General features: G+C 43.3%; 1 protein-coding gene across 1 annotated transcript in view; it reads left to right on the top strand.

Annotated features, from left to right (window-relative positions):
- ELL2 (elongation factor for RNA polymerase II 2) overlaps positions 1-18,746 on the top strand; it is a 96,246-nt gene that overhangs the window by 34,689 nt on the left and 42,811 nt on the right. Inside the window, 1 exon segment of the mRNA XM_038765567.1 lies at positions 4,777-4,824. Within this exon segment, the coding sequence (XP_038621495.1) occupies positions 4,777-4,824 (48 nt within the window).

Below are 18,746 nucleotides of genomic sequence, written 5' to 3'. Positions count from 1 at the left end.
AATCATCACTCCCCTTGACACCCAATTCTGCAGTTAGTGGTGTGCCAACAAACATCCCCACCCTGCCCTCTTCTTATCCATAAAAGCATTTTTTAAAAAGCCTTTCCTCTTTGCAGAGAAGAGGGGCCAGGTGAGTGATTTTAGTTCATATACCTCCTCCAAGAGGCCTTCCCAGACTGAGCCCCCTCCTTCCTCTCCCCCTCCTCCCCCTTCCCATCCACCCCGCATTACCTCCTTCCCCTCCCCACAGCACCTGTATATATGTATATATGTTTGTACATATTTATTACTCTATTTTATTTGTACATATTTATTCTGTTTATTTTATTTTGTTAATATGTTTTGTTTTGTCATCTGTCTCCCCCTTCTAGATTGTGAGCCCGCTGTTGGGTAGGGACCGCTTCTATATGTTGCCAACTTGTACTTCCCAAGAACTTAGTACAGTGTTCTGCACACAGTAAGCGCTCAATAAATACTATTGAATGAATGAATATATGGAATCCAACAGAGTTCTGTATTCCTAAAAGGAGTAGATGAACACCGAGGGTAATTCTCTTGTACTGTGAAGTACCTGTCAATTCAGCTCAATCCATCAATAGTACTTATTGCGCACTTACTGTATGCGGAGCACTATACGAAGCTCTTGAGAGAGTACAGTGTAACAGGCATTTTCCCTTTCATTCATTCAGTCGTTTTTACTGAGCACTTACTGTGTGCAGAGCACTGTACTTACTGAGTGCTTGGAAAGTATAATTCAGCAATAAAGACGAGACAATCCCTGCCCGCACTGGGCTTACAGTCTAGAAGGGGGGACAGACATCAAAACAAGTAAACACGCATCAGTAGCAATAAGTAGAATTATAGCTGTATACACGCCAAAACATGTAAACAGGCATTAATATAATTAATATAATTGCATATAATGCCTGTTGTCCCTGACCTCAACGAGCTTACAGTCTGTGAGCTTGCAAACACTTTGCCTCGTTACATTCCCCCATACGTGAATTCACATGCCCTTTAAAGTGTAAAAGGATTGAGCTCACAGTGTATAGCTTCATGCCCTGGAAGGAAAACTGTCAATGACATATTCTGTCGATAAACTGTCAATTAACTATCTCCAGGGTGCTCAAACTTGAATAAAAACAATAACAATGATTGTGGTATTTCTTGAGCACTTACTATGTACCAAGCACTGAGGTAGGTACAATACAATCAGATCAGACACAGTCCCACAGGGGACTCACAGCCTAAGGGGGAAAGAATAGTAATTTAATCCTCTTTTGCGGATGAGGAAACAGGTTCAGATAATGAAATGACTTTTCCAAGGTCACTCAGAAGGCAAGACGCGGAACTGGGATTAGAAGGTTTTCCCACTCTCGGTCCCATTCTCTTTCCATTAGGCCACGCTGCTCCTTTAGAATTTGTCAGATTCCTCCAAGATCGGGAGGGGAGGGGAGAGAGGATAGCTCACCTGCCAGGACTTCTAGTTGTAGGGAGTGACCAATCGATCATCATCGTGATCATCAGTGGAATTTATTGAGCATTTTACTGTGTGCGGACTACTATAAGAAGCGCTTGGGAAAGTACAGTATGACAGGATTGGTCAGCATGGGCCCCGCCCACAAGGAGTTTGCAGTCTAAGGGGGAGATGGACATTAAAGTAAATTAGGGATAGGGGATATGGTAGAGTAGGAGAACATTTACATAAATATTATGCCGCTGGGGTGAGTATCCATGTGCTCAAGGGGTCCACAACCACGTTCACAATCGACACGGAAGGTGGATGGGGAAATGAGGGCTCCGTCAGGATGGGTGATTTTAGGAGAGTTTTGAAGGTGGGGAGGGAGGCGGACTGTCGGACGTGAAGGGACGGAGAGGGAGGGAAGCCGACCGGTGCCATCTGCCCCGTGTCGTGGTGGCCCTGCAGTCGGTTCGGCGGAGCAGGCACAGCTTGGAAAATCCACAGACTTGGGGTAGACTACTGCCTCTGCAAGTGGGGAAATGCCTGCTGGGCCTGTGTCATCCGTAGGGAAGTCTGGCTCTTTTGGTGCGTTTATCTCTTTGAAGAACCTTATAGTAATAATTATGGTATTTGACTTAGGGCAACCTGCAAGGGGGACGGGCCCAAATAATCCTGAAACGTAGCCTGCTCGTATGGGCAATGAACAGCACTGAGGCCCCATCCCCTTCACCCTCCAAGAGGACGCACACCAGGAAAACCCCCTTTCTTATTACTTCACAACTTGCTTCCCCTGCCACATTAACTCTCTCGTTGCGCTCCATGCACCAGCAGGAACCGTGACTGTTAGGAGTCAGAGTGAGCCGGCTCGGCTCAAAACAATCGCTCATATTTATTGAGCGCTTACTGGGCGCGGGGCACAGTACTAAGCACTCCCGAAATCGTCACTCCATCAGTTCCACCACGTGGGTTTCCAGCCTGGAAGTCTCAGGACCGAGGCTTGACCGTTGGGTTTATTTTGTTCGGTTTTTTTAAAGGTATATTCTAAACAGCTTATTGTGTATCAGGCACTGTACTAAGCACTGGAGTAGATAGAAGCTAATCAGGTTGGTCACAGTCCCTGTCCCACACAGGGCTCACAGTCTTAATCTCCGTGTTACAGATGAGGTTGCTATGGCAGAGGCGCGGAGTGACAAGGTTACTGCACACCAGACAGGTTCTAATCCTGGCTCCACCACTTGTCTGCTGTGTGACCTTGGGCAAGTCACTTTACTTCTCTGTGCCTCAGTTACCTGACCTGGAAAATGGGGAGTAAGGCTGTGAGCCCCATTTGCACAGGGACTGTGTCCATCGTGATTTGTATCTACTTCCAGTGCTTAGTACAGTGCCAGGCACATAGAAAGTGCTTAACAAATACCATTAAAAAAAAAAAAAGTGGCAGAGCTGGAATTAGAACTCAGGTTCTCTGATTCCCAGACCCATGCTCTTTCCACTAGGCCATGGTGCTTCAAAAGAGATTTGTTCATCATCCCATTTTCCATTTTATCTAATCTGAGGGTTTCCATCTCCGTTTTCTTCTGTCAGTTGAATTTATAGAGTATCTACTGGGTGTGGAGCGCTTTACTAAGTGCTTGGGAAATGGCTCAATCACTGATACTTATTGAGCATTTACCATGTGCAGAGCACTGTATTAAGCGCTGGGAGAGAATATACCTCTGGGAGTTAAGCAGCGGGGCTCAGTGGAAAGAGCATGGGCTTTGGAGTCAGAGGTCATGGGTTCAAATCCCAGCCAATTGTCAGCTGTGTGACTTTGGGCAAGTCACTTAACTTCTCTGAGCCTCAGTTACCTCATCTGTAAAATGGGGATTAAGACTGTGAGCCCCCCGTGGGACAACCTGATCACCTTGTAACCTCCCCAGCGCTTAGAACAGTGCTTTGCACATAGTAATCACGTAATAAATACCATCATTATTATTATTATTAGTTAAACCTGGTTGCTGCCCCTTGGTGTATGGCATGCTCACGATCTGTTATTTAATAAAATTACAGTATTCAGTTTCCACAGAAGTCACACTTTAAAATGGAACGTCGTAATTTTTAGTTGAAGAATTCAAACACTAAAAAATGTGTCTCGTTATGCTTTTTACCTTTCCCCTCCCAGCTCCCAAAATGAATTTACTTAAGTGAAGTTTGGACTCTGCTGATAAGCGTAAATGCAAACCTATCTCTGTGTGAACCCTAATGGGGTAATGGGGTATTTTAATTAAGTAGTGTTTCCAAGTAATGTGAGTTCCTAGCAACTATTTATCAATTTTAATGAAGGAAATAGCAAATGCTTTCAATAACATACCTCTCAATAGTCTTATTGTGTGACTAGAACTGAAATTGTTTACTGAAACAAAACTGAACTGAAATACTAAACTATTGAACTTGATAAAGGTTTTTGGTAAAGTGCATATTAAACTTTCCAAATAAATGTTAGGGAGAGAATATATGTGTGTGTGTCTGGGCACAAATAATTAGTTTATTTGTGCCCAGACACACACACATATATTCTCTCCCTAACATTTATTTGGAAAGTTTAATATGCACTTTACCAAAAACCTTTACTAATTATTTGTTTTTATTTTTCTTGTAGAAATGGCTACATTTTTAGTTATTGCTAGCAGGTTGTAGTGGGTTTTTTTTAAAAAAAGGAGGGGAAGGTTTTTTATTTTGTATTTGCTTCACTTTCATCATTATCATCAGTCGTATTTGTTGAGCACTTATTTTCAGAGCACTGTACTTAGCACTTGGGAGAATTTAATACCATAGAGTTATAATGCAACAGAGTGCAGTTTATTAAAAGCAAACTTTTTATTTCAGTCAGTTGGATTCGGTATTACATAAACAGATGTTCATCAGACGGTTTTGAAACCTAGAATTTCCTGAATATGTGTCAGCTAGCTACGTTTCTGTATGGTGAAATGCCATTTGTTTGTTTCATTACTTTGTTTTTCTAAGTTTCAGCCTGAGTTCCTCTGAGCTTCTATTTTGTTGTTTTTATAGCAGTTCAATCGCTAATGAAGAGACTCAAAATGTATTTGACACCTATTCAGTGAAATATCTTGATTTCCTAAAAAGAAGAAGAGTCCCAAAAAGGCATTTTTTACCGGCCAAAAGTTGACCCTCAATCAGTGGTACTTATCGAGCACTGTATTGCACAGTTGGGAGAGTGCAATGCCACCCTCCCTGAGGATTTTGGAGCTTTGAGGTCTTCATAATTATTTATATCCACTTTAACAAGCCTGAACTATTTCTTTTCTTTCCTTTTATAGAACTCCACTCCTTCCAGACCCTCTATTCAATTTCAAGGACTTCAAGGGGTGAGTGTTCTTACCTTTTCACAATTTGTCATTTGCTGCTGTCACTGCCCATGTACAATAGCTTTTTCTTGTGCTTTTATCCCCTCCCCTTCCCAAGGGAGACACTCAGCTTGTGTGGTTTGAAATCTATTAAGCAGCTCACCTTATAACACTTGAAATAACTGAGTGTATGTGATAGATAGCTGCAGTTCTTTTTGGTGCGATCAAGGCAATTGGATTATCTTCCCTTCCCCTAAGTGAGGTGTAATTGATACTGAATTCTGGACATCAAAAGCACTTGTTTAAAAGAACTGTAAAGTCAAGAATATCATATAAACCAGCTTAACAACATAATTAGGAAACTAATCAAGCGTAGGCCATTCGATTCAGTTAATACTGTCATTGGAGGGCACCGAATTGTATAACAGTTTTGGATTCCACTTCTGGAGGTGCACTTTAGGAAATGGAATTAGTGTGTTCAGTAGGAAGTTGAACTCATCGTCCTTGGTTTAACATAACGATAGAACAGTGGTGGGGTTTGTTCTTTTGTTCTAAAAGTGACAGCATTTGCAACTGAAATATAATTTCTCATATTGGGAATTAGCATAATAATCCTGGAATATTATGGTAAACTGTACATGTTAAATCTCAGGATTTTCTTCAAGCGAATCCACCTTTCACATGAATTGGGTAGTACTGTAATGGTTGTATGCAATGCACCCTTCTCTGGAAGTGGGAAGAATTGGTCTAGAAGTGAGTTTAAGGAAAAGTTTCTGAAGTCTTGTCTTTTTATATACATCTCTTGCACTCTGTTAACAGTGTCTGCACACAGTAGACACTAATAAGTACCATTGATTGATTTGAAGCCAACCTCCCTGTTTCTCTCAAAATGGCAGGTACTGTTATAGCACACTTGATGATAGGACACAAGGATATTCAATTCATAGACCATTCCCTAACAGCTAGTTGCTTGTAGTTTGGAAAATTTCAGATTTCGTGTGCAAGGGCTGTTATACTGATCATCAAAACCAGTTATCAATCAATCAGAAGTTTTTATGGTCTGCTGGGTACAAAACACTGCACTAAACCTTTTTGGAGCATGCAGTAGTTAATGAATAAGAGAATTTACAGTCTATGGAGGAAGACAGACTCTTAGTGCTATGTAATAGGGTAAGAAAGAAGAAGTTGGAAGTACACTAAATAACAATAATAATAACTGTGGTGTTCGTTAAGTACTTACTGTGTGCCAAGCACTGTATTAAGCACTGGGGTAGATAGAAGACAATCAGGTCCCACATGGGGCTCACAGTCCAAGTAGGAGGGAGAACAGGTATTGAATCCCCATTTTGCAGATGAGGCCCAGAGAAGTGAAGTGACTTGCCCAAGGTCACACAGCAGACAGGTAGAAGAGCCAGGATTAGAACTCAGGTCCTCTGATTCCCAGGCCCGGGCTCTTTCCGCTAGGCCCTGCTGCTTCTCACAAACATGTAGTTGGTGCAGAAGTGGTGAAATGATATTTGGGATAAAACCTGGGTGTGGGGGGCGAAATTAATCAGGGAAGGTGCCTTAGAGGAGAATTAATTTCAGAAGGGCCTTGATGATTGGAATTACTGTGGTCTAATTGATTTGGAGTAATAACTGGCATTTATGAAGCGCTTACTATGTTCCAGGCACTTAACTAAGCGCTGAGGTGGATGCAAGCCAGTTGGGTCGTATACAGTCCCTAGCCATGTGGGGCTCACAGTCTCAATCCCCATTTTACAGATGAGGGAACTGAGGCACAGAGAAGTGAGATGACTTGCCCAAGGCCACACAGCACCCCTTTTTCCTCTCCTCCTCCCCATTCCCCCCACCCTACCACCTTCCCCTCCCCACAGCACCTGTATATATGTTTGTACAGATTTATCACTCTATTTTACTTGTACATATTTACCATTCTATTTATTTTGTTAATGACGTGCATTTAGCTTTAATTCTATTTGTTCTGACGACTTGACACCTGTCTACATGTTTTGTTTTGTTGTCTGCCTCCCCCTTCTAGACTGTGAGCCCATTGTTGGGGAGGGACCGTCTCTATATGTTGCCGACTTGTACTTCCCAAGCGCTTAGTACAGTGCTCTGCACACAGTAAGTGCTCAATAAATACGATTGAATGAATGAATGAAAGTGGCAGAGCTGGGATTAGAACCCATGACCTTCTGGCTCCCAGGACTATGCTGTATCCACTGTGCCATGCTGCTTGGGAGTTCCAGACAGAGGAAAGGGATTGAGCAGAGATGGGAGCCGGGAGAGACAAGAATGAGGCCTAATGAGCAGTTTGACTTGAGTGGGACAAGGAGTGCAAGCTGGGGTGTACTGTGAGGAGACAGAATAAGGAGGAGGAAGAAACTGCCTTAAAGCCAGTGATCTGAAATTCCTGCCTGATGCAGAGGGGAATGGGCAGCCAGTGGCCATGTTTAAAGAGCAGGGAGCTATGCAGAATGATATTTAGAATAATAATAATTATGACATTTAAGCGCTTACTATGTGCCCGGCACTGTGCTGAGCTCTGTGATCCTACTGAAGGCTCACCCCCTCCAAGAGACCTTCCCCGTTCCCTCAGCTCCCCCTCCCATCCGCATCACCTCAACTCACTCCCTTTGCTCTTCCCCCCCTTCCCCACCCCACAGCACTTAATGTATTTTTGTATATATGTATAATTCTATTTATTTATATTGATGTCTGTATACTTGTTTTGATGCGTACGTATCTATAATTTTATTTATTTGTATTGATGCCTGTTTACTTGTTGTGATGTCTGTCTTCTCCCTTCTAGACTGTAAGCCCTGTGTGGGCAGGGATTGTCTCTTGCTGAATTGTACTTTCCAAGCACTTCATACAGTGCTCTGCACACAGTAAGTGCTCAATAAATACAATTGAATGAATGATCTGAGAAGCAGAGAGAAGGGCGAGTCAGAAGGCAGGAAGACCAGTGTGTGGACGAGCAGAGTGGCCATTTGGACGGACAGAAGGACGGAATCCTGGGAATGTTGTCGAGGAAAGACGGACAGTATTGACTGAGCAAGAGTCAAAGATAATCAAACAGTGGTATTTATTGAGCACTTGCTCTGTGCAGAGCAGCACTTGGGGGAGAGTACAATATACCGGAGTTGGTAGACACATTCCCTGCCCACAAGAAGTCCTGGGGTACAGGTTTCTGAGACAGTGGGACCGGACCTTTTGTCATCTGTGTGGGGAAAGTTAGAATCATTCATTCATTTAGTCGTATTTATTGAGCACTTACTGTGTGCAGAGCACTGTTCTAAGCACTTAGGAAGTGCAGTTCAGCCACAAATAGAGACAATCCCTGCTCACAATCAATCAATCAATCAATCGTATTTATTGAGCGCTTACTGTGTGCAGAGCACTGTACTAAGCGCTTGGGAAATACAAGTTGGCAACATACAGAGGCATTCCCTACCCGACAGTGGGCTCACAGTCTAAAAGGGGGAGACAGAGAACAAAACCAAACTTACTAACAAAATAAAATAAGTAGAATAGATATGTACAAGTAAAATAAATAAATAAATAAATAAATAAATAAACAATGACCTCATAGTCTAGAAGGGGGGAGACACATCAAAACAAGTAAACAGGCATCAGTAGCATCTTTATAAAAAAAATAGAATTATAGAAATACACACATCTTAGAAGCAGAATTGAGTCTTCAGGCCTCTCTCAGGTGGCCCAGGAAGCCTGACTGTAAAAGCCGATCAGAACTTCTAGAAGACTTGTAGTGCTGTCTTGTAGGAAAGTTCATTGTGCAAAGGACAGCGGTATGCAGATAAAATTAAAAAAACTAAGCTTTATGTTTAAAATAGGAGCAGTAATCATTTATTAAGCATTTACTTCAATAGGAGCACTGTACTTGCTGCTGGGAGGCCGAGACAGGTGGAAATTAGCCACAGTCCCTGTCCCTCCTTGGGCTCACAACCTAAGACTTAAAAGTCTTATAAAGGTGGTACGCTCACTTGTGTGTTATATTTTTATATTGTGTCATAATGTTAGAATGAGTGATTCGAAATGAAATGTTTAATGCCTAGTTGAAAAATTGAAAGAACTATTATGTACGTTAATTCATTGAATCAAATGAGGTATCCTCTCTGTCTTGTGATTCTTTAAGAGTCACATTGAGCAGTATATGGTTCACTGCCTTTTTTGCCCCAAAGGGCTGTGGTGATAATTAACAGAAGCTTGTTGCTGATTACAATAAAACCCGATGGCATACAGTTTTGGCTGATAAAGTTTAGCCATATGTTATAAAGGCAGATGAGACTGAAAACTTTGTTCCTCTCCCCGTTCACCCTGTGAGAAGTTTTTGAAAGCTGGTGTCTACCAAAGCAGAAGTTGGGTTTTCTGTATTGTTTCAGAAACTTCCCTGCCTTCAAAAAGAGTCAATAGCATTTTTTAAATTCTATAGTAGTCTTCTGTATGTGTCAGACTTGGTTTTAGATCTTCTTAAAGCGTCATGACAGTGCAGTTTATAGGACTGTTCAAAGATGAATTTGGTTGTTATTAAAATTCCCAAATGGGCCATAAACCCCAAATACAGCCCTGAATGATAAAGCAATTTGCTTCTTCATTTACCTGCCGAGACTTGTGCTGGGGGTTCTGAAGTTCTGCTTTTCCATGTTAGCGTTCATGTCATTATTTCTCAGTCTTTTCTCTGAAAGGCCCACGTTTGAGCCTTGGCAAACGGACCTTCGGTTTACCCCTTTAAGAATTTTTACTTTTATGCCTGAACATGTACTCCTTTGTTGAAGTTTTCTTCGTAAATGTGAAACTACGAAGAAGCTGTTCAAAGAATATCAGCAAGGCACATTGGCAGTGCATAATCTAGTCAGAGTTTTGGAAATTTTTTTTTCTTTTTTTGGGTCACCAGTCCCATCATTCCCACACCTCAGATTTTGAAAGTTTAATAAAGGTTACAAGTGTCTCATTTTTGCCATTTTGGGGCATTCAACTAACTGTGCCATGTCGTTCATGAGGAACCTGCCGGGGGATGGGGGAGGGAGGATTTCCTTTCCGATGGTTGCATTTATCAGTTTGAACCTGCCTCGTCTGGAGCCTGAAAAACGAATGAATGAAACAGCCGCCCTAACCCAGAGGTTTTCAGCTTTTCTCAGAAACTTTATGCCCACGTCCCAAGGTTTCCTAAAAATAACTGCCCCACCTGCTCTTTCTCCCCCTTAACCCCAAACACACACACACACACACACACAGGTCCCCTCCCACTGAGGAATACTCTTCAGAGCTGAGGGAAGGGTCGGAGCATCCCAGAGGAGACGCTGTATACAATTGGGATGGACCAGCTGGGCTCCAACTCCGGGCTGGAGGTGGCCCATGCATGAGTCCATCAATCAATTAATGTTATTTATTGAGCACTTACTATGTCTAGAATACTGTTCTAAGCACTTGGCAGAGTACAATAATAATAATAATGGTATTTGTTAAGCACTTACTATGTGCCAAGTACCGTTCTAAGCGCTGGGGTAGATACAGGGTAATCAGGTTGTCCCCCGTGAGGCTCACAGTCTTCATCCTCATTTTACAGATGAGGTAACTGAGGCACAGAGAAGTTAAGTGACTTGCCCAAGGTCACACAGCAGTCAAGTGGCGGAGCCGGGATTAGAACCCACATCCTCTGACTCCCAAGCTTCTTCCACCAAGCCACGCTGCTTCTCAATACAAGAGAGTAAGCAGGCACGTTCCCTCCCCGTAATGAGTTTACAGTCTAGAGGGGAAGATGGTCATTAATATGAATAAATAATTTATGATCATTTAAAGAGATGTACATGAGTGCTGCGAGGTTGGGAGTGGGGCGAAAATCAGATGTCCAAAGGTCACAGATCCAAGTGCATAGATGATGTAGAAGGGAGAAAGAGCCAGGGAAAAAAGGGCTTAATCTGGGAAAGCTTCATGGAGAAGAGTCCTGCCGCTTCTCAACTGCTCCAGTTGCTGCTGCTCTACTTCTTCCTCAGGTTCCCTGGATTTCTTTGCCTTGCCCTCCAAGAAGCGGTTCGGCAGGTCCGGGCACTTGCCATAACCCAGCGTGGCTCGGTGGAAAGAGCACAGGCTTGGGAGTCAGAGGTCATGGGTTCTAATCCCAGCTCCGCCACTTGTCTGCTGTGTGACCTTGGGCAAGTCACTTAACTTCTCTGAGCCTCAATTACCTCACCTGTAAAATGGGGATTAAGACTGTGAGCCTCACACGGGACAACCTGATCACCTTGTATCCACCCCCAACGCTTAGGACAGTGCTTTGCACATAGTAAGCGCTTAACAAATGCCACCATTATTATTATAACCCCTCTCAATTCCGGCATCAGCTTCTCCCCTTTCCAGTCCATACTTCACATTCCTGCCCAGAGCATTTGGGTAAAGCAGTTGTTCTGCTCCCTCTTCAGAAAACCTCCAAAGGTTTCCCGTCCATCTCCTATTACAGACAGAAACTCCTCACCATCAGCTTCAAAGCCCTCACTCAGCTCCTGTCCCATTAAAACCCAGCCCGCACACTTTACTCCTCTGTCACCATCCTTCTCTCACTGTGCCTCGCCCTTGATTCTCTCACTGACCATCCCTTGTCTACGCCCTTCCTCCTGCTTGTGCTCCCTTCCGTTTCACATCTGGGGGTTCAATACTCTCCCCACTTCAGTCCTTTTAAAAATCACATCGCCTCCAGGAAAGCCCTATTTTCCCTCTCTTACCTATATGTTTGTGTGTGTTTCCCCTGAGCACTTGGGTGCCTATTAAACGCCCCCCATTCTCCTCTCCCCCCACCAACACACACAGCACTTGTGAATATTCCTGAATATTCCTCCACTAGATTGTAAGTCCCTTGAGGGCAACGATTGAGTCTGCTAAGTCATTTGTACTCTCCCAAGTGCCCAGTAGATTGCTCTGCGCACAGTAAGTGCTGAGTACCACTGACTGAAAATTGGCCACACTGTAGGTGCTTCTTCAATGCTTTGAAGTATCTTCTGCTCTACCACCCAACTAGAAACTTAATTTAAATGTCAAGGTAGTTATTTGACAAACATCACCTGATATTCTACAGGAGGGATGTTCAAATTATGTAATGCACCAGCCTGGCTTGGTAACCTGCCAGATGCCTAAAGGCTGCACAGTAATTTGCACGTAAGCGTCCGTAAATTCAGAACACCGTGTTCCTGTATTTTAACCAGATGCCAATAATCTGCTGATTTTTTTTCAACTCCAGTAAGAGAAATCAACAATGTTCCCATTGTGTATGTTCAGCAGATAATTTGCAAACTAAGCATCTAATACTTTTCTAATCCAGAGCTGTGATTTGGAGTCCCATGTAATCACAGTAGTCTGCCATTCCCAGTGCCCAATAAATCCAGATGTTAAGGATGTGTAGCACTTTTCCAAAACCTTCCATTTAGCCTTTGAGGAAAAGCATATGTCAACAAGAGACTAGGAGGGGATAGAGTGGGCTGTGTGTGTGTGTTTTTAAGTGATAAAGGCACACTCCAAGTAAAGCTCCATTCTTCTAAGATATTGCAGAATGTAAAGCCGTGTATTCAGAAAACTTTCTGAAGTTAGTCATAATTTTGAGAAAATCTGTAGAATCAAGATTCTCGGTATTCATTCATTCATTCAGTCTTACTTATTGAGCACTTACTGTGTGCAGAACATTGTACTAAGTGCTTGGAAGGTACAATTTAGCAACACATACAGTCCCTATCCAACAACGGGCTCACAGCCTAGAAGGGGGAGATAGCAGAACAGAACAAGCAGACAGGTGTCCATACCATCAAAATAAATAGAATTATAGATATATACACATCATTACTAAAACAGAATAATAAATATGTACAAATATACACAAGTGTTATGGGGAGGGGAAGGGGGTAGGGCAGAAGGAGGGAGTGGGGGTGATGGGGAGGAGGAGCAGAGGATAAAAGGGGGGCTCAGTCTGGGAAGGTCTCCTGGAGGAGGTGAGCTCTCAGTAGGGCTTTGAAGGGAGGAAGAGAGCTAGTTTGGCGGATGTGTGGAGGGAGGGCATTCCAGGCCAGTAGGAAATGATGTCCGGCTCTGCTGCCATGGGGTGGCAGATTTGGAAAATCAACTTGCCTGAGGCCCCTGGAATTTGTCCTGGCCGATCAGGAATCACCAGATTTATGGGGAATCCCCAAATACTTGTGATGGGCTTATCAGTTTTGGGGAAAAGGGGTTCTAGCCTCCCAAGTCACCCTCCGTTTTTCCCTTCACACCCAGGCCTAGGTAATAGTCAGCTGTTCCCCGGCCTTGCCCCGAGAGCGCTCTTCTCTGTTCCCTGCTCCAGTCCATGAGTCCTACCTTGAAAACACAGGGACTTCAGTGGACCACTGGCAACTTAGGGGGCTGCCTCACTCCGGCCTGGAGGCAGGTGGTGGGGAGAAGAGTTGGGTGGGGGGGGAGGTGTAGGGGGATGTCAGAAACTCAGAGGGCCAGGCCACTGGGAGAAAAAGAAAGAAGAGAAATGGCTGCCAGGAACAGGCCACCCTCCCCACCCCAGCGCACACACACACACACACCACACCCCTCCACCACACACACCCCCAATCTCCTCTGCCTTTACAAGCAGGGTGATTGTCCTTACACCCGCCATCCAGGAACCAAAAAATGAGGAATGGTGATAAGAAAACTGAATTCAGTGCAGTATTTCATTTTAGAGAGTTGAAATGCTCATTAAAATAGGATCAGAACTGTATTACAGTTAATGGGGGTTGGTTGGGCCTTCAGAAATTTCTCATCGCAGGCGAGAGATTATTCCTCTTAATGGAATTTTACCTGTGATTATTAAAGGCCAGTCAGATCTTAGTAATCATATTTACACTCCCAGAGAACTCATACTCTGAGTCCAGTTGCATTGACCCAATATTATGTTTTGGGCAATAATACTTGCATTTGTTTTTTTCTATACATGCAAGTGGTATGTGAAAATTTGTGTCCAAAGCCCTACCTCAGGGTCTACCAGTGGTCTTTTTTAAAACGAAAGAAAAAATGCTTACAACGAAGGAGTTGCAAATGCCTCCTAAAGGCATCCATCCCTCTGAGTCACTGAGTTGGGCCCTCCTGTGAAATCCATGTTTGCTCCTCTGAGGGCAGTTAAGACATAGCCAGCCTAACCAGTTTTAAATGTGCTTTTCCAGAAAGGCCCAGCCATCTCCTGAAGATTAGATTCCAGTTGGACCGATTAATCTTTTTAGGATGTAAGTGCTCTACGGAATTGTTGTTAGTTCTGGAGGACTGTGTACGTGCTTCAGATTTATCAAATATTTCAGAAATCATTTTTTGCTAATTAAAAATCTTCAAGCAGATTGGGAACAGTGAAAAAGTGTGCCTGAAAAACTAAGTGACTTAGTGCTCCACCTTAGGTCATTTATTTCTATTACTTGAAACGAGCCTCTGTGTCCTCTGAAAATGTTTACTCCATAGGCTGTTAAAGATCTTTATAGTTCAGAGACCAGTAGAGAAGGAAAAAAAATGCCTCTCTTCTCCTAGATCTCCCTCATTTCTTCACTTGCTTTATTGCCTCAGTTTTTGAACGGTGCTTAAATTTAGCTAATCTCTTTCACAGAAAGAAAAAGTTGCAACTGCTTCCTAGCAACATCAGAATGCACACGAAAAACATATCAGCTTGCTTCCTAGTAAGGATACTACTCCTTGAAGCAACTGATTTATTTTGGTGTCTTTAGTTAAGTATCCTAACCACTTGAAATAAATACAAACCTTTATAGCAAAATCGAGAAGTTGTCGCCGTTTAATTTGGGGGGAGGCGTAAAATAACACCTGATGGTAATGATAGTAAGAATAAAAATTCCAAGGAGCTTTCACATTAGTTAATAATTGTGGATGTAGTTGTGGTATTCGTTAAGTGCTTACTATGTGCCAGGCACTGTAGTAAGCGCTGGGGTAGAGGCAAATTAAACCAGCTATCATTACTATCCTCCCAGCACCCTGTGAGATGGGGAGAGGCTGATATTCTTATCACCATTTTGCAGATGGGAAACTAAGGACAGAGAGGTTAAATAACTAGCTCAAGTTCCCAGAGTAGGACAGTGGGAGAGGTGAAACTAGAATGTTCATCATCTGGTTCCCTGGCCCGTGTTCTGTTCACATTTCCTCTCTTTAATCTGGGTGTTCAAAATCTATTTTTCTTGAGATGTCACTGTAGCCACAGGAGATAAGAACATCCTACCTTAACCATCAAGTATCCGTGCTAAATATTGACAAGAGAAACTATCGAAAATCAAAAACTAAAATGTACTTTTTGGAGGATAGCTTTCCCCAAACTTTTACTGAAACTCTACTCTTTTGAGCCATGTAAAAATTGATGAATAATAAAACAGCAAGGTTGGAAAAGTTCTCAGTTCCACAGTTTGGTTAACTCACACATATATTTTGAAATCCCTCGTAACTCATATTTTATAAGAGTATGAAATATGTCATCACATTGAATGTTTTGTGAGTGTGTGTCTTTGCGAGCACACGCACGTACTCAACAATTCCTATCCAAAAAATGAACTTGTTGAGCTAAAGTAAAGTATGTCACAGCACACCAGTACCCATGAAGTCAGATTTTGGAAGATGATCTTTTTTGCCCTCTGCAAATAGTTAACAATCAATAAATACTATTGATTGGTCGGAGTGCACCACTATTACTTTTTCTGGAGTAAATCCTGGGTCTCTATTCATTGTTTTTAAAATATTTTGAATATCCAGGTGCTTTTCTTCATGGACATTATGGCTAGTTCATCAGGAAAAAATTTTTTAAGTCGCATTTGTTAAGCATTTACAGTGTATCAGACACTGTTCTAAGCACTGGAGTAGATGCAAGGTAATCAGGTTGGACTCAGACCATAAGCCACAAGGGGTTCTCAGTCTTAATTCCCATTTTATAGATGAAGAAATTGAGGCACAGAGAAGTTAAGTGACTTGCCCATGTTCACACAACAGACAAGTGATGGGGTCGGAATAGAACCAAGGTCTTTTGACTCCCATGCCTGTGCTCTATCCATTAGATCCATCCTTTCCAGTAAGATGTTCTTCAAGCTAATTCCTCAACTTTGATTCAGAATTGAAGGCACTGAGAGGCACGTGCATCGAAATGTTGTAAAACTCTCTTAGTGCCAAACGTAATTATTGAAAATTGAAATCTTAAAAAAAATTGATGTAGGGTAAGTTTAAGTTGAACCAGCAGAAATAGACAGCTACATTTTGTGATGAATCCTTGCTGTTTAAAACATGAGCCCTAACTTCTTCACCAGTGCCTGAGATCCTGGAAGTATTATTGCCGGACACTTCATAAAATGCCGATATTTTGTATTTTAAATGGTCCTTTTTACGGATCGTCAAAGAAAATCAGCCACATTTTCCCTTAGTATGGCAGAATGAGACTGAGTCCGTTGAATTTGGAATTGAATTGTTTTTCAGGTTTTCATTAAAATGAACACTTAAGTCTAAAGTAGGGTTGTCCGAAAAACTTGGCTTTTTAGGTGAGATGGGAGGGAGGGTCCGGGGAGGCCGGGAAAGAGAAAGGAAAGAAATGAGAGGAGAGAGGGAAGGAGAAGAGCAGGGTTCAGGGAGAAGCTTTCCCTAGCTTCCTCCCATGGCACTTATGCTCAGCAGAAACACAGCACGGGACGGGCCAGTGACCTGATTTGGGGATGAACTGGCACGTCCCAAGCTGGCTCTCCACTGGGCTGGCACCGCCTCCCTAGAGCTGGCAGGGCGGCAGGTCCATCATCATCATCATCATCAATTGTATTTATTGGAGAGTGGAAGGTCCACCCTTCCAGCCTTCGACTTCCTCACCCAGGGATACGTGTGCCTGCCTGAATACCCATCTCCCCTCTGTAGGGGATCTCATCCAACTTTTAGACTGTTTTCTGGACAGTTCTTCTAGACTGTGAGCCCGCTGTTGGGTAGGGACCGTCTCTATATGTTGCCAACTTGTACTTCCCAAGCGCTAGAACAATGCTCTGCATACAGTAAGCGGTCAATAAATACGATTGAATGAATGAGTGGACACCAAATGCGTCCCCTAGAATCCATGAGTGGGATAGGCTTTGATCAAAGCAGCTCCTTTTCTGTGGAGGGAGAAAGCCACACTCACACATATGCAACAAGGTTCTCGGCCTAGGGCTATTGTTAAAATGTTTTAAATTTCAGTTGGTAGCGTACATCGAGGGTCTACTGTGTGTAGAAAAGACTGTACTAGGCACTCCGTGTGAGTGCAGTAGAATGGGAAGAATCTGACAATCTCAGCAGGCAGACAGTGAAAGCAATTAGGATTAATGTGTCCTCAAGTGTCGTGAGAATGTCTGAGGACCCAAGTGCTTTGGGTGGTGTGAAAGTGCTGAAGGTAGCAGGAGAAGGGGATATAGGAGAGGGGGTGAGAGAATGATCAGGTAAGGCTACCCTGTCGAGGTGATTTCAGAAGAGCAGCACCACGGCTTAGTAGATAGAGCACGGGCCTGGAGTCAGAAGGACCCAACTTTGCCACTCGCCTGTTTTGTGACCTTGGGCAAATCACTTAACTCCTCTGTGCCTCAGTTACCTCCTTTGCAAAATGGGGATAAGACCGTGAGCTCCACGTGGGACACGGACCATGTCTCTTCCCCAGCACTTAGTAAGCGTCGGCACATAGTAAGCGCCTCAGAAATACCACAAGAAAGATAGGAAAAAGAGTTTTGAAGATGGGGCGAGCAGTAGCCTGCCACATTGTAAAGGAGAAAGGACTTGCAGGTAGCAGGGAGGGTGTGAGCAAAAAAAAGGTCTGTGTGTGAGAGAGACCGGAATGAGGTCCAGTGAGTAGTTTGGCTTCGGAGAGGCGAGCATGTGGCAAGGTGCCGGACAAAGTTTAATGGTCCTCTGTCTCCCGCCCTTGTCCTATCAGTGTCCTAATCAAAGTCATTTACCAAATGCTTGAATTGTGTGGCGCACGGTGGAGAGCACACAAAAATTACGACTCAGTCCCTGCCCCACAAGGAACTCCCTTTCAGCAGGGGTAAAAACCTACAAGTCTTCCTTATTAAATCCTGGGATGATTTTTAATCCTTGCTGACAGGAATCCCCGATGGTAAAATGGCACTGAGTTCAAGAGCCTGTTAAACGACAGGTGTCACTGTGACATTCACCTTACGTGACCCAGACACTCACCAGCTTTTAATATTCTGAAAGAGAAGACTTAAGCCTTTTTTCCTTTTTTTTTTTGTTTTTCTTAAGAATCGGGGAGTTGCAGTTGACCACCAGAGATTGCTTATTTAGTCTTGCCCGCCTGCATCTAAATCATACTGGCCAGGCAATTGTCTAACAACACAATCTCTCTTGGTAAAATGTCCAAGCATTTCGCAACTGGTACAGTCAGAAAACCTAGCTGGCGATTCCACATTCAGTAAGGGCTCGGCAAATACCAACGTCTGATCGGCTGCGTCTTCTGTATGAGCCAAGTCTTGCCCAACTGTGATTTCAGTCCATTCTGCCCTGGTTTGCCGTGGTGGAAATGGAGAGCAGTGAGTGGCCGTTCTCCATTCAAAGTCCTTTCGTTAAATCAGAGACTTGTTGGTCTCCCCTGAGGGGTGAACAAAAAGAAATGGGCCTGATTTGCAGCTTTAGGTTAGCTATAAACCTTGTTCCAAATTGTCCAGATGTTTTGCTTTTCTGCTGAAGGGCTTGGTTGCAGCCTCTGAAAACCATCCTTAGAGGAATGTGTGCATGTGTGTGTGTGTGTGTGTGGGGGGGGGGTATCCTAGTAAATTGAGTAATCCAATTTGTAGATTGTGGGTGCTTGACTAGTTCTATATGACAACACATGCCACCTACTTACTCATCTGGTTCAGACTTTGGTGCTCTGCACACAGTAAGTGCTCAAATATGATTGAACGAATGAACTA

Source organism: Tachyglossus aculeatus, chromosome 23, assembly GCF_015852505.1.
Source record: "Tachyglossus aculeatus isolate mTacAcu1 chromosome 23, mTacAcu1.pri, whole genome shotgun sequence".
Taxonomy (NCBI): Eukaryota; Metazoa; Chordata; class Mammalia; order Monotremata; family Tachyglossidae; genus Tachyglossus; species Tachyglossus aculeatus.
This window is presented reverse-complemented; position numbering and strand designations above follow the sequence as displayed.